The sequence below is a fragment of the Tursiops truncatus genome, chromosome 2, assembly GCF_011762595.2.
Source record: "Tursiops truncatus isolate mTurTru1 chromosome 2, mTurTru1.mat.Y, whole genome shotgun sequence".
Taxonomy (NCBI): Eukaryota; Metazoa; Chordata; class Mammalia; order Artiodactyla; family Delphinidae; genus Tursiops; species Tursiops truncatus.
The window spans coordinates 118438947-118452256 of NC_047035.1; the positions used below are offsets into that span (position 1 = coordinate 118438947).

At 37.1% G+C, this 13310-nt stretch overlaps 2 protein-coding genes across 2 annotated transcripts in view; both read right to left on the bottom strand.

The window, feature by feature from the left end:
• Window positions 1–1313, bottom strand: part of FBXO22 (F-box protein 22) — a 30273-nt gene extending 28960 nt beyond the window's left edge. The window contains exons 1-2 of the mRNA XM_019951030.3: window positions 1160–1313; window positions 656–794 (exon numbers count right to left, since the gene is read on the bottom strand). Coding sequence (XP_019806589.2) covers window positions 656–794; window positions 1160–1308 — 288 coding nt within the window. The 5' untranslated portion in view covers window positions 1309–1313. The remainder of the gene's footprint in view (window positions 1–655; window positions 795–1159) is intronic.
• A 1253-nt stretch (window positions 1314–2566) lies between these two features.
• UBE2Q2 (ubiquitin conjugating enzyme E2 Q2) overlaps window positions 2567–13310 on the bottom strand; it is a 72792-nt gene continuing 62048 nt past the window's right edge. Inside the window, exons 10-13 of the mRNA XM_019950305.3 lie at window positions 13044–13092; window positions 12495–12590; window positions 7141–7207; window positions 2567–5255 (exon numbers count right to left, since the gene is read on the bottom strand). Coding sequence (XP_019805864.1) covers window positions 5224–5255; window positions 7141–7207; window positions 12495–12590; window positions 13044–13092 — 244 coding nt within the window. The 3' untranslated portion in view covers window positions 2567–5223. The remainder of the gene's footprint in view (window positions 5256–7140; window positions 7208–12494; window positions 12591–13043; window positions 13093–13310) is intronic.

The window sequence follows — 13310 nt, forward strand, 5'->3', positions numbered from 1 at the left end:
TGGGTTCACACCTATGTCTGCCTGGCTTTAACAGCCTTTGCAATATATAAACTTTTAAAGCTAAATAAAAATAATACTTGCAGTGGTAAAAATCTGAAGGAAAAGAAAAAGTTTTTAAAAACACAGTGTACACACACACACACACACACACACACACACACACACTTCTACCCCCAAAGGAAACTGTTGCTAGCATTTTGGCTTATTTCTTTTCTGTTCTTCCTTTTTTGCTTTTAATAATTTAGATTATACTAAACATATAATTTTAAACAGGACCAGGGATTGAAATTTTGGGGTTTAAGTATTGGTTCTTGGCATTTTTATGTGACACTATGCAATAGAGAGCCTTCAGTTACCACCCCTGCAAAACAGTGACAAGGAAAGCAGGTAAAAGGATGGTTCTAAACAGCATTTTCATAACAGTGGCAATCTGGATACATAAAGTGCCCAATATGTGAAGAACGGTCAAAGCAGCCATGGCACATCCTTACAATATAGTCATTAAAACTGATGTTTACAAAATCTTTTCATGTCACGAGAAAAACCTGCCTAAATTACAAAAAGTAACGCCATATACAAAATTGTTGCATTTAGTTCTCAACGACTGACCCACCAACCCTGCAAAGGACTGTACACAACACCCCTTCTTACTTACCTCAAGCTTTTCAGCTACCACGCGGACCAAGCAATGCTCCTCCAGGTGGCCGGCAATCGCCAAGCGCGCGGAGATCCAGGTCACACTCCGATGGGTCCGCAACACTCTGCGCACACACTCCCTCCATAAGCGACACACGCTGGGGACGCAAACGCACAAAGGGCTGTGAACGGACGTTCACTTCCCTCTCTCCCGCGGCTCACAAACCACCGGCCCTCACCACCCATTAGCGCAACTGCAGGAGATTCCTGCGGGATCCAAAGTCCCCGGGAGGGGGAGGCGTCGGGCGCCGGTTCGGAGGGAGAGCCGGGGGCAGAGAAAACCTGGCTCCTCTGGGAAAGGTCCCCGGGAGCACTACGGCCGGGGTACCTAGCTTATGGGGCCACCACCTGGGGCAGGGGTAGGGATAGGGAGCCCGGGTCATCCCTGGGTCCCGACGGTATCCGCCCACCCCGCCAGCCCAGGCAAGTCCCGAGGTAAGCTTCCCGCCTCCTCTCCCCTCACCCGGCCACCCGCAGCAACGCCTTGGCGGGCAGGAAGGTGAGGACACGCTCCACCACCTCCGCTAGGTTACTCAACACGAAGGTGCTTCGCGGGTCTGCGGGGGAGGAGCCGCGGCGATCACCGCCACCGCCACCGCCCACCGGCTCCATGCCTCACCAACCCGACGGGGAAACAGTACGGCGGCTCCGAGGGAGCGGCGTAGGCCGGGCCGTGCGCGTACTGAGCAGGCGCGCGCGCCACTTCCGGCCGGTCAGGGGAGGTGGTGCCGCTGAGGAGGCACCCACGTGACTCCAAGCCAAAGCGTTTCCGGCGCTGGTCTGGGAGCGGCGGCAGGTGCTTGGAGGTGGTGGCCACGCGTCGTGTAATCCTCCTGGAACTTTCCAGGAGGCTTTCCACAGTCGAACCACATCCACCTCCTTCTGTGCCTCTCACTGCACTTGCAGCGGTATTTTCTTTGTCGGTACAGGTCTTTTTCTAATTCATGAGTTTTGGAAGGCACAGACTAAATAATGGGTCTTCACAGTCCCAATGCCTGTTAACCGCATGAGTCCAATTTTTGAACTGGCAGTATCTGCTTTAAGATAAACTGTGAAAATCACCACCTTTATTCAACACCGTGCAGCCCTCAAGTGCTGAATGTGTTCAACGGCTTAAAGAGCACCTACCATTGCTATGAAAGCACGCCCCCAAACACTAGTTCCCTGCTAGTAGCATCAGATTCACCTGAGAAATTCTGTTTGGCGTATTCTCGGTCCTCACCCCAGGCCTACTTAAACACTTGGGGGTGGGGCCCAGCAGTCGTAGTTTCAGCTTTACTGTGATTTAAGCTTTCCCGTGATGCAAACCCAGCTTGAGAATCACAGATAGAAGGAATGTAAGCACAGCAGATACTGCTGTATCCCCAGCTAACATCTATTCCTCTTGCCGCTTCCTGGCTAACAAGGGCCTGATCTGATGCCCAGCTCTTGACTGGTAAATTTGGCTGGTCTAAACAAGCTGGTCTCAAACATTTTGGCCTCAGGACTGCTTCACAATCTTAAATATTGGCAACACTAAAGAGCTTCTTTAGATGGGTTATGACTATTTATATTTACATTAAAAATTAAAACACTGGGGGCTTCCCTGGTGGCACAGTGGTTAAGAACCCCCCTGCCAATGCAGGGGACACGGGTTCAAGCCCTGGTCCAGGAAGATCCCACACGCCTCTGAGCAACTAAGCCCGTGCCACAACTACTGAGCCTGTGCTCTAGAGCCTGCCAGCCACAACTACTGAAGCCCACGCGCCTAGAGCCGGTGCTCCTCAACGAGAAGCCACCGCAACAAGAAGTCCGCGGACCGCAACGAAGAGTAGCCCCTGCTCGCCGCAACTAAAAGAAAGCCCACATGCAGCAACGAGGACCCAACGCAGCCAAAAATAAATAAATTTTATTTTTTTAATTAAAACATTGTAATATTAATTCACTTAAAATTCATGACACATAAACAAAATAACTTATGAAAAAATAACTTTACCAAATCTCCACCACTCTCCCCCTCCAATATTGAATAAGTGTAGCATCTTTACATCTTGCAAACCTCTAATTTCTGGCTTAATAGAAGACAGCTTGATCTGCTTCTGAATTCAATCGGTTGCAATATCACGTCTATCACATCACGTAGCCTCTGGAAAACTCCACTGTACACTTGTAAAAGAATGAGAGTGAAAATAGCAAATAATGCTTTAGTGTTAAGAGAATTGTTTTGATCTTAAAAACCTCCTAGAAGGGTCTCAGGAGCTTCCAGCTTTCTCCAAATCATAACTTGAGAACCACTGGTCCATATTAATCATGAAGGTCTCATTCTTTTCACCAGCCATTAGTTTAGGGGTAGACACAGGCCCGAGTTCTAGCCAAGGAAAAGTGAGAGGCAATAATGCTTTGGGGGTGGGGGGGGACTTCTAAAGAGCTCCTCACTTCCTAAGGCGACACTAGACAACAGGACCATTATCTACCTCTGGATGGATTAAGGTGGCTGCACATCCAAGACAACAGTCTATCCAAAGATGAAACCAACATGGAAAAATCTCAAAGCAGCAGAGGTACCATGCCTAGAATTTTCCTACCTCTGGACTTCTTGTATGTGAGATAAACTGACAATTGTGTAAGAGGCTATGGGTATACTAAAGAGGGAGCAGATTACTGTAACCTGGAGAACTAGGGACAGCCATAAAGAAAGTAGCACTTGAATTTATATTAAAAAATAAGTGTGGGAGAGGGAACAGGTTGAGGAAGCCCTGAGTATTCCAAGTCTATACACACCAATTCTGGATTCTCTAGCTTTCTCTTGTGAAATCAATCTGCCTCTCTTCCCCTCAAGCCTCTCACCCCATCCCACCATATATAATCCTATTCCAGAAACCCAACAGCCTGTAGAAACTTGAAGCAAAGACTATCTTTTATGAGGGAAAAGTGACAAAGTTATTTTTTAAATGGTTCTTTATTCATAAACTTGATGCAAGTTTACAAAATTTACTGTACATTGCCAAATAAATCTGCAATGAAAAATAAAGTCCCAAAAAAACCAAAAAAAAACAAACAAACAAAGCATGCCGAATGTGCAGCTGTCAATCTGCTAGCCATCAGGATATTAAAGAATTCAATAATGTATTCAAGATTTAGCCTTAGGTTTAAGGAACTTTAATGCTTTAAAGAATTCTTCCTTGTCACTTATCTGAGCAACTGGCGATCATAACTTTATACAAATGTAACCAAGTGAACAAGAATGCCAGAAAATCTTTTTCTACTGTCTTCTTAACCAAAATAGAAAAAAAAAAAAAAAAAGGAAATTAAACACAATAATGCAGAAGTGCCAAGTCTCTCAGATGTGGCTTACAAAGTTAAAAACTGAGTCTCAAAGCATAAGAAACACTTTTGAACTTTGTAATTGGTTTGTGCAGAAAAAATGTGCTTCTGGATTTCTTTTTAAAAGTGCTTAATAACTAGAGTTTACTTTTAAATCAAATTTGGGTATATAAAAAAATCTACTACCAACCCAACAGGACTGATTCTGGTAAGGCAATAAAATGAAGAGTACACTGATTTAAGTCAGGTTTTATAAAAGAATTAATATATGTAGAGTTCCTATTAGTCTTTCAATGTAAAAGCCATTGTTATGACTATAGCAAAAACTTTAGGTCTCCAAATTAGATACTTTTTGTACTTAACTGTGCAGTTTTTGTTCAAAGAGTCTTTGTGCCAATCACTTTATAAGTTTATTAGTTTACAACTGATTGCAACATCCCGTTAATAAAATGGAAACGTAAAATGACTTAGTATTTAAAATAACTTCAAGCTCTATACTTCAAGCTCTTCTTCATAGTAAATATTGAACCAACAAGAAGCAGATTCAGCCCAGCAAGACTCTGATGCCCCAGTGGAAATGACTACTTACAAGCCTGAATTGGCACAGCCTTGCTTTGCTTTGCCTAAAAAGTACAACTTACTAAAGAGCAAATCTTGGAAAAACAATTCAGATCTTCATAGCCATAAAAAAAAAAAAATCTTAACAGTTTAATAAGTATGTTTCCTGTCATTATTTTGGCAATATCATAAAATGGTTTTAACCTGAAAAGGCTACTGTGATTTAGAACATCTTAAATTTTCTAAACCAATATTAAACATCAATTAAACTTTTATTGGCTTTAAATGGAACAATATATTGCAAATCCTCATAACACATGAGCTCAAAATGGGACAGTTGCCCTCAAGTTGCAACTTCAGTAACCTGATGCTGACTTGTCTGCTTAACACATTTCACCTTTCAAAGAAAGAGATAAGGAGTGGCCAGTATGTGTATTTATCAGGAAAAATATAGTAAAGGCCCCACTGCTCAGTCCAAGGTACCTAAAATGAGAAAAATGGAAAGGCTGTAACTTATACTGGATCAGTTGACAGATTATCCACTAAAATATCTATTAGCTAACATCTTCGGTACTGCTGTTATAGGGGCACTCAAAGCTTGTGTCTGCATGTTGGAAAGATTTTCTTTAAAGCAACATTGGTCCAAACATACAAAAGTCAACACATTTAGCCATCTTCCTTTGGAGGGGTGTACCAGCCTGAAAAAGAATGGGGAAAAAAACAGTTAAAATATTTTAATTCTTAAACCAACTAAAAGCAATGGCATTTTACCAAGGTTAGATAGTTTCTCTACCCATAATTTTCCTCTGTAAACTACTGTAAAAATTAAACTTACACTTGGGTTGGTAACATAGCATTTTGATATTTATGTTCACAATATAAAGTTATTTTCTATGAATAAACTGTACTTGAGTTTTCAATATAAGATCTCTATATTAATGGCATTTCTACCAAAAGAGAACAGTATGGAAATATTAGGCAACAAGCTAGGTTTTATATTTCATTGCAATTCAGTATTTGAAAGGAAACCACACTGAAAATAGCTATCCCCCAAACAAAATCCTGGTATTTTAGAATAAGAGGAACTTGGACTGTCATCAGGCAGTGATGTCATTTTACCAGTGAGGGTGCCATCTCAGCAGGTGCACTGATTAAGTAAGCCCAAGATCAGATTTAGCAGAAGATACTAGAAGCCATCTCCTGAATCTGAATCTATTGCTCTTTCACCATAGCTAATTATACACACACCCACACTTTCTCAAATAGTTTCCATAAACATTTTTGAATGCTGACTACAACATCTAATTTAACAAAAAATAAGACATAAGAAAAAAATATGTTTCTAAGCTCAACAAAAATATAAGCTCTCTCTAAAAAGGCAAATGAGATTAAGTACTGCTTGGTACGAAATTGCCATTGGAACAGTATGAATATACCAAGATTTGTGAAGCATCCACGTGGTTAATGAAGTAGCATACAGGAGTCTTTGGGTCTGTTAATTTAGGGTGCTGGAGATTATTATTATGAAAACCCAGCTTTGTCCTCAAGTTTTTTATCATTTCCCTCTTCAGAAGCTTGAAAATTGTTCTGAATACTACTCTTTCAGAAGTAAGCAGTCACTGCAAAAGTGGCAAGTTTGCTCTGTCATTAAAATAAAAGTGAGCACACACAAAACACAAATCCTAAGTCACAAACTACCACATTCTAGCAAAGTAAAGAACACTTTACTGTAAATACTCTTGAAGAAAACTACTTCCTATCAATTTACTTACTCTGCACAAAAAAGCATCAGTTTCACTACCCCAGCTACCACGAATATCAGCACTTGGTTATAAAATGCTGTGCGTACACACTACTCGCTTTTTCCTCATGTTCGGCAAGACAGACATCATGCCAATTTTAGAGATGAGGAAACTGAGGCTGAGCGGTAATGGGACTAATTACCCATTAGCTAATGGGTGACACAAATGCCACTTGATAATAGGTCTTCTGATTCCAGGTCTACTTGTTTATTGCCTCACTATTAGAGACAAAAGCTCCAAACATGCATTGTGAAAATAAGCAAAATTTTAAAAGGCCAATAAAGTTTTGAAAGGTATTTTAATATTTTTTTAAAATATACAACTCAAATATTCTTAAGTATAAACTGAAATCAGTACTTTTTTACTTGAATAAATAAATGTGTACAATTGTCAAAAAGCATTAAGTAGTCTGAAGATGTTTCAGAAACTGGTTCATGATCCTGATTGCATTTACTCAGTATTAACAGCAAGAACTCCACCTTTAGAGTTGCCTTTAACTCAATTCCTATCCTAATACCATACATTTCAAGTGAGTAAAGTGATCCATTCCTCAATCTACTCAAAAATCTTGACTCTGACTCAGAGGTTCGCAGGCCAAGTATTTAGGATACAAAGATTTTGAATGAAACACTGTGTATCCTCAGGTTAAAGTTTTTCACTGTAGTGGCTGTACTTTGTAAGAAATTAAAGCAAAAACAGAAGAATAAAACATGATAAATATCAACAGTACATTATGTAAAATTTCATAAATGGCAATAAATACTTATTTAACTAAACATACCATTTTTCTCATGTATCTGTACAATGGAATTATAGGATTGTTGGGCTCTTGCTAGATTATATTGATTCTGAAAGAGAATTATACATTTTATATCAAAACTATAAGTAGATGAAAATCATTACAAATAATTTATGGATGCATCACTGCTGTACTTAAAAGAACACAGGAAACTAAGTTATATTTCCATTTCCAAAATAAATTTCTCAATTTCATTATTCTCTACCATTTTAGAGGGACAACAAAACCATAACTGTTCTCTAGGAAAGATCTACAAAATTCACAGTTCATTTTTGTAAGTCCTCCTACCACTGCACAAGTACAAGGCTTTATGAATAAAGTTAAAGGATGCTATTTGGATGCAAGTAGAAAAACTCTTCCTCATAACTTCCATCAAAAAAAAAAAAAAGAACTACAAAATATTACCTTCAGGTAAGGAAACATTAGGCTTTAAGGACTACACATATGAATGACATTTTGAGTTAAAAATCTAAAGAATGTCCAAGTGGCATCAAGCCATTACTAAAGGAGTCTTCTTTTGTTAACCTCTAGATCAGAACCTCTTTTAAGGGGCCAAGTTTAGCATTAATTTTATCCCCATGAGTACAACTGGCCTACATCTTAACTTCCAGTTAATACATCATAAGCATTCTCCATAGTGGTACACACCTATTATATTATGTCACAAAATTTTTAAATAAATTCACACAGCATAAGAATAAATGTATAAACATATTCTAAGTAACAACTCTCCTTCCTACCTGTCCTGAAACCACCCAGTTCCTCCCCTATCCACCTTCCTTCTTCTATCCAAATTAAATACTGTTATTAGTTTCCTTGTATATCCTTAAGGTTATACAAGAAAATTAATGTACAGCCTATTGTTGTCAGTCACTGTCCCCTGCTTGTTCCTCTCAACAAATGATAGGTAGCATGACAAAGTAAAAAATTATATCCTCCTGGTTAAATGAGACTTTCATCATTAAGTAGCTGCTAATGCTTTCTGTTCCAAAATCAAATTGTTTGATACTGCAGCTACATCATCTTTTTGTTAGTGTATACAGGCAAACCTCATTTTATTGCACTTCACTTTACTGCACCTAGCAGATATTGCCTTTTTTACAATTTGAAGTTTCTGGCAACCCTGCGTCGAGCAGGTCTATAGGCTCCATTTTTCCCAGCAGCACTGGCTCATTTTGTGTGTCTGAAATATTTTGAATTACCAAAATGTGACACAAACTTTTTCATTGCTCTATCTGTTACAGTGATCTGCGATCAGTGATCTCTGGTGTTACTACTACAACTCACTGAATACTCAGATGATGTTGTAAATGTTAGCATTTTTTAGCAGTAAAGTTTTTTTTAATTATGGCATGTACATTGTTTTTTAGACATAAGGCTATTGCACACTTAATAGACTGCAGTATAGTGTAAATTTTGTAAGCACTTGGAAACCAAAAAGTTCATGTGACTTGCTTTATTGTGATACTGGCTTTATCGAAGTAGTAGTCTGGCACTGAACCCATAATAGCTCCAAGGTATGCCTATACTGGCCTATCTTTATCGTTCTTCTTTAAAAAAAATTTTTTTTTCAATCTCTTTGTATCCTTACATTTTAAATATACTTCTTGTGACAAACCATAATGTAGAAGAATATAAAAAATAATATATTTACATATGTATAAATGAGTCACTTTGCTGTACAGGAAAAAATTAACACAAAAGAAATTAACACAACATTGTAAATCACCTATACTTCAAAAAAATTTTTTAATAAAAATAAATAAACAAATACACTTCTTAGAGACCACTTTTTTTTTTCTTTTTTTCTTTTTTTTTTTTTTTTTTTCGGTACGCGGGCCTCTCACTGTTGTGGCCTCTCCCGCTGCAGAGCACAGGCTCCGGACGCGCAGGCTCAGCGGCCATGACTCACAGGCCTAGTCGCTCCGCAGCATGTGGGATCTTCCCAGACCGGGGCACGAACCCATGTCCCCTGCATCGGCAGGCGGACTCTCAACCACTGCGCCACCAGGGAAGCCCAAGACCACTTTTTAATTTGAACTAACTGGTAACTTTAGTCCATTTTTATTTGTTATGACTTATTTATTTGGGCCTGCTTCTACAACTTCACTTTCTGGTTTCTATTTCTCTCTTTAATATAATTTTATTATCTCCTCCTGGGATTCGAATAAGACATGTTTTAGACCTCATTCTGATCTCTACCTCTTAACTTCTGCTGTACTGTCTATCCCCAGGTCTCTCTGTGCAACATTCTGAGTTATTTCTTCTAATCAATTAATTCTCTCTTCTGATGTCTAATCTATTGTTTCTCATTTCAACATTTTTCATTTCTATAAATTCTATTTCATTCTTTTTCAGATCTGTCTCATCATTCCTGGTCTTATCATGTGCTCAATTTTATGATTCTTTTTTCTTTACACTAGATTTTACATATAATTATTCATTTTCTCAAAATTCTAGTATCTGCTAATTCCAAAACCTCAAGTCTTTGGGAATATGTATCTCTTATTCATTGTTTCTGCCAGTTCTCATGTATGTTAGGTTGTCTACTTATGTGCTTGTCATCTTTCACTGAATTCGTATTTGCTTGATCTTAATCTTTGAGAATCTTACAGGCTTAAATTAGAAATGCTTTCCTCTGAAGATTGTATCTGCTGCTGATGAGAACTGTGGATACAACTAACATGAAACCACTTTAGTCCCCTTGGAGAATCTCGGGATTATTCAAGGTTCCCAGATTCGGCTCCCCAGTCTCGCTCATTTATAATAGAAGACTGGAGTGCTTAGTATAGGTAACAACTTCCCCCAGGGGAAAAAAAAAAAAATCAGTTCTCTCATCTGAATGTGATCACTGACTAGGGGATCCTATAGGTAAATAATTGGAGGTCTATGGGCTGTAGAGAAGACAGATGCCTTTCCTGATGATAGAAATAGCTAGTTAGGGCTGTGTGCTCTAGGACTTCACTATTTAGCTCAACTACCATTACCCTCCAAACAGTGAACAGAAGCTTCTTAGAAGGCACTGTTTTGCCTATCTAAACCCCCAATTCCTGCTAAAAGTCATATGATCAGACCTCTACTTTAGAAGGCTTTCTCACTACTATAGCCTAGAGTTAATGTTACAGTCTATATTCTATTCCATGTTAACTGAATAAGAAAACCAGCTTTGCCAAGATCCTTCTGTCCCAGGCATAGCTGCAGATCCTCAGCTCTATCCATCTGACCCTATCTCCAAATTTCATGTGTGTGGATGGGCAACTTTTTCTGTTTTTCAGTACTTACGTATATTATCTCATTTTAATAAGTTTTTTTAGGGTACAAACTCATTTATTTTGAACCAATATCTGACAGTATTTTTTTATATTTTAAATAATTCTGAATAGTTGTATGGCAAAAAGAAATTCAAATAGCACAAATGATTTACAGTAAAGTCTCCCTCCCAATTCTAACCTGCCCCCTCAATATTTCAACACTCCCTTGTCAGAAATAATCGTTATTAGCATTTTCTTGAATATCCTTCCAGAGATATTCTCTGCTTATAAAAGCACATCTATAATATGTCCTTGTCTATCCCTCTTACACAAATGGTAGCGTATTTTTAACACCATTTAGCACCTTACTTTTTTGATAGTAGTATTTTTAAAGTTAACATTCAGACTATTCCCTGCTGAGTAGAAGGGAAGGTAAAACTCATATTACATCATGCAAAGTTTCTACATTCTTAACTGACAAATATTTCTTAATAAGAAAAAAAAATAGAAGGGTAAGGTTTCACCTTGACAATTAAAAAAATTCACCTTCTAAGACATACTCTAATATGCAAACATATTTAGCTGCCTAACTTGGCACTCTATATAAAATGGTTATATTTACTTGCTAACAAAACTACAATTATGAAAATGTAAAGGTTTAAGGCAATTATATTGAAATTGATTGATTCCAAGGGAATTACAGCACTGAACAAAGATAGCGTATTGTTATTACAGAATGTTAAAACTGGAAGAAACTTAAAATATCCAGATCAATTGTATTTCAGGTAAAGATACAGATGCCCAGAGAGGTAAGTTTACAGTGTGAGTTATTGGTAAAAATGGTCTTTCAATTACTCAAAAAAAAATCACTGTTCTAAGCTTTTTGTATTTTCTCTTAATGGGAAAAACACGCTAATTAAAAAAAAAAATGATGAAATTTAACATCAAGTTCTACATATAAATAAATGCCAGGAAGAAAATTTAAAAGACTGGAAGTACACCAAAATGCTAATAGTATTTCTAGACACTCAAATTACAGATGACTTTTTTAGTTTGTATTTATTTCTATTTGTATTGTATAGTGAGCATAAATTGTCATTTAGAAAAACAAAGTTTTGATGTTCTAATACATCATTCTATTGCCACATTTAAAATACCTAAAATACATACACTGTTAAGAAACACAAGTTAAATGTAGTTATAAGCAATTCACTACTTTTCAATTAACTTCTAGATTTTATACAAAATGGTACTTTGTTCTAATGCAAAGAAATAGCTGTTTAAAAAGCTAAAAGTAAGTTATTTTATAATATTATCCCAAGTATATAATTCTGTAAAACAGCCTTTTCAATTTTTTGCTTCCCCTGTGAGTTAAGATTCTAGTGGGCTCACGATTTGATGTGCAATACAGTTATAAATACCTATTTAGATTTAGTACTATTTGGATAGGCATTTAATACAAAATTCACAAGAAACTTTAGGAACATCCAGATTTTTTTAAATGTCAGGTCAGGATGATTTCCATCACATATTTTTCCAAAACATACTAACTTCAGAGTACATCCTTAAGTGTCCACTTAAGTGTTTATAGATAACTACAATTGGACATGAAAAGATATTTCTGATATAGTAAGTGAATAAAGAAAAGAACTCAGTGGTTAAGAGCAGAGACTAACAGCCAGAAAGTCTGGTTCCAATCCTCACTCTGCCACCTGTGACCTTAGACGAGTTACTAACTTCTGTGTGCTTCAGTTTCCTCATCTACAAAATGAGGACAATAACAGTACCTACTTTGAGGTTATTAAGAGGACTGAAAGTTAATACAAATAAAAAGTTTAGATTACAGCCTAGCACGTATATGCTCACTGGGAATTAACTATTACAACATGATCTCAATTTTTGGAAACTTACAACTACATATAATTTTTTTACTTATTAGTATATATAAACCAAGAATAAATTTCAAATTATAGACATATTTAACTATAGTAGAAATAACAAAGACTAAGAGAATAGAAAGAAGCCTCCTCATAAGATAACAGGAAATATATCTTATAGTTTATGTGACATTCTTAATAAAAGTACCTTATTTGCGCCAAACTGCACTCTGGCTTTGCCTTTGACTAAGGTGGCATTGATTTGCATGATGACCGATTCTATTGAATAGGCACTGCTCCAGCCCTACAGAAAGAAGAAAACACTTTTTTAAAACACAGTGGTATTCTTGATTCCCAGTTAGGAAAGCTTAAGAAAATGGCATATAATGACTCAATAACAGCAAATTAATGTTAAGAAGTTTGTGGTCAAAGAGTAAAAGTAAAGTTGGACCATTTCCAAAATCTCACAAAAAACGAAGCAAAGCAAACCAACATTCGAAGTGCTAAAAATGAGCAAATTACAACTTTAAATATACATAACTCTTATTGCCCATCCTAGCATAGATTAAGCAGCAAGTACAATGTCATTTTACTGGTTTAAAAAGCTTTCATTATTAAAAGTAGGTGCTTTTAGCAAAAAACAAAAATTATGTTAAAGTAGGTACTATTACAAAGAGCTTTGTCCACTTAGAATCTAATTTACATAGTTAAAACACTCTATGTTTGAAAAACACGAGTACCATAAGAAAATAGTCACCTGTTTTGTGAGTAGTTCCATGCATAATGCTCCACCACCCAACACATACCTTAAAAAGAAAACGGAATCATACAAAATTCTCTAGATCTTGGTATTCCTTCTTCATCAATTTTTAAAGTACCATTACTAAGAAAGTATGCATACAAGTAAAGATTAGAAGATAACATGCAAAAATGAAAATAGTTGTTAAGAGTTACAGGACTATGGGTAATTCTAAAATTCTGATGTCATCATCTAAATGTCTTTTTTTTTTTAAATAATAGTTCT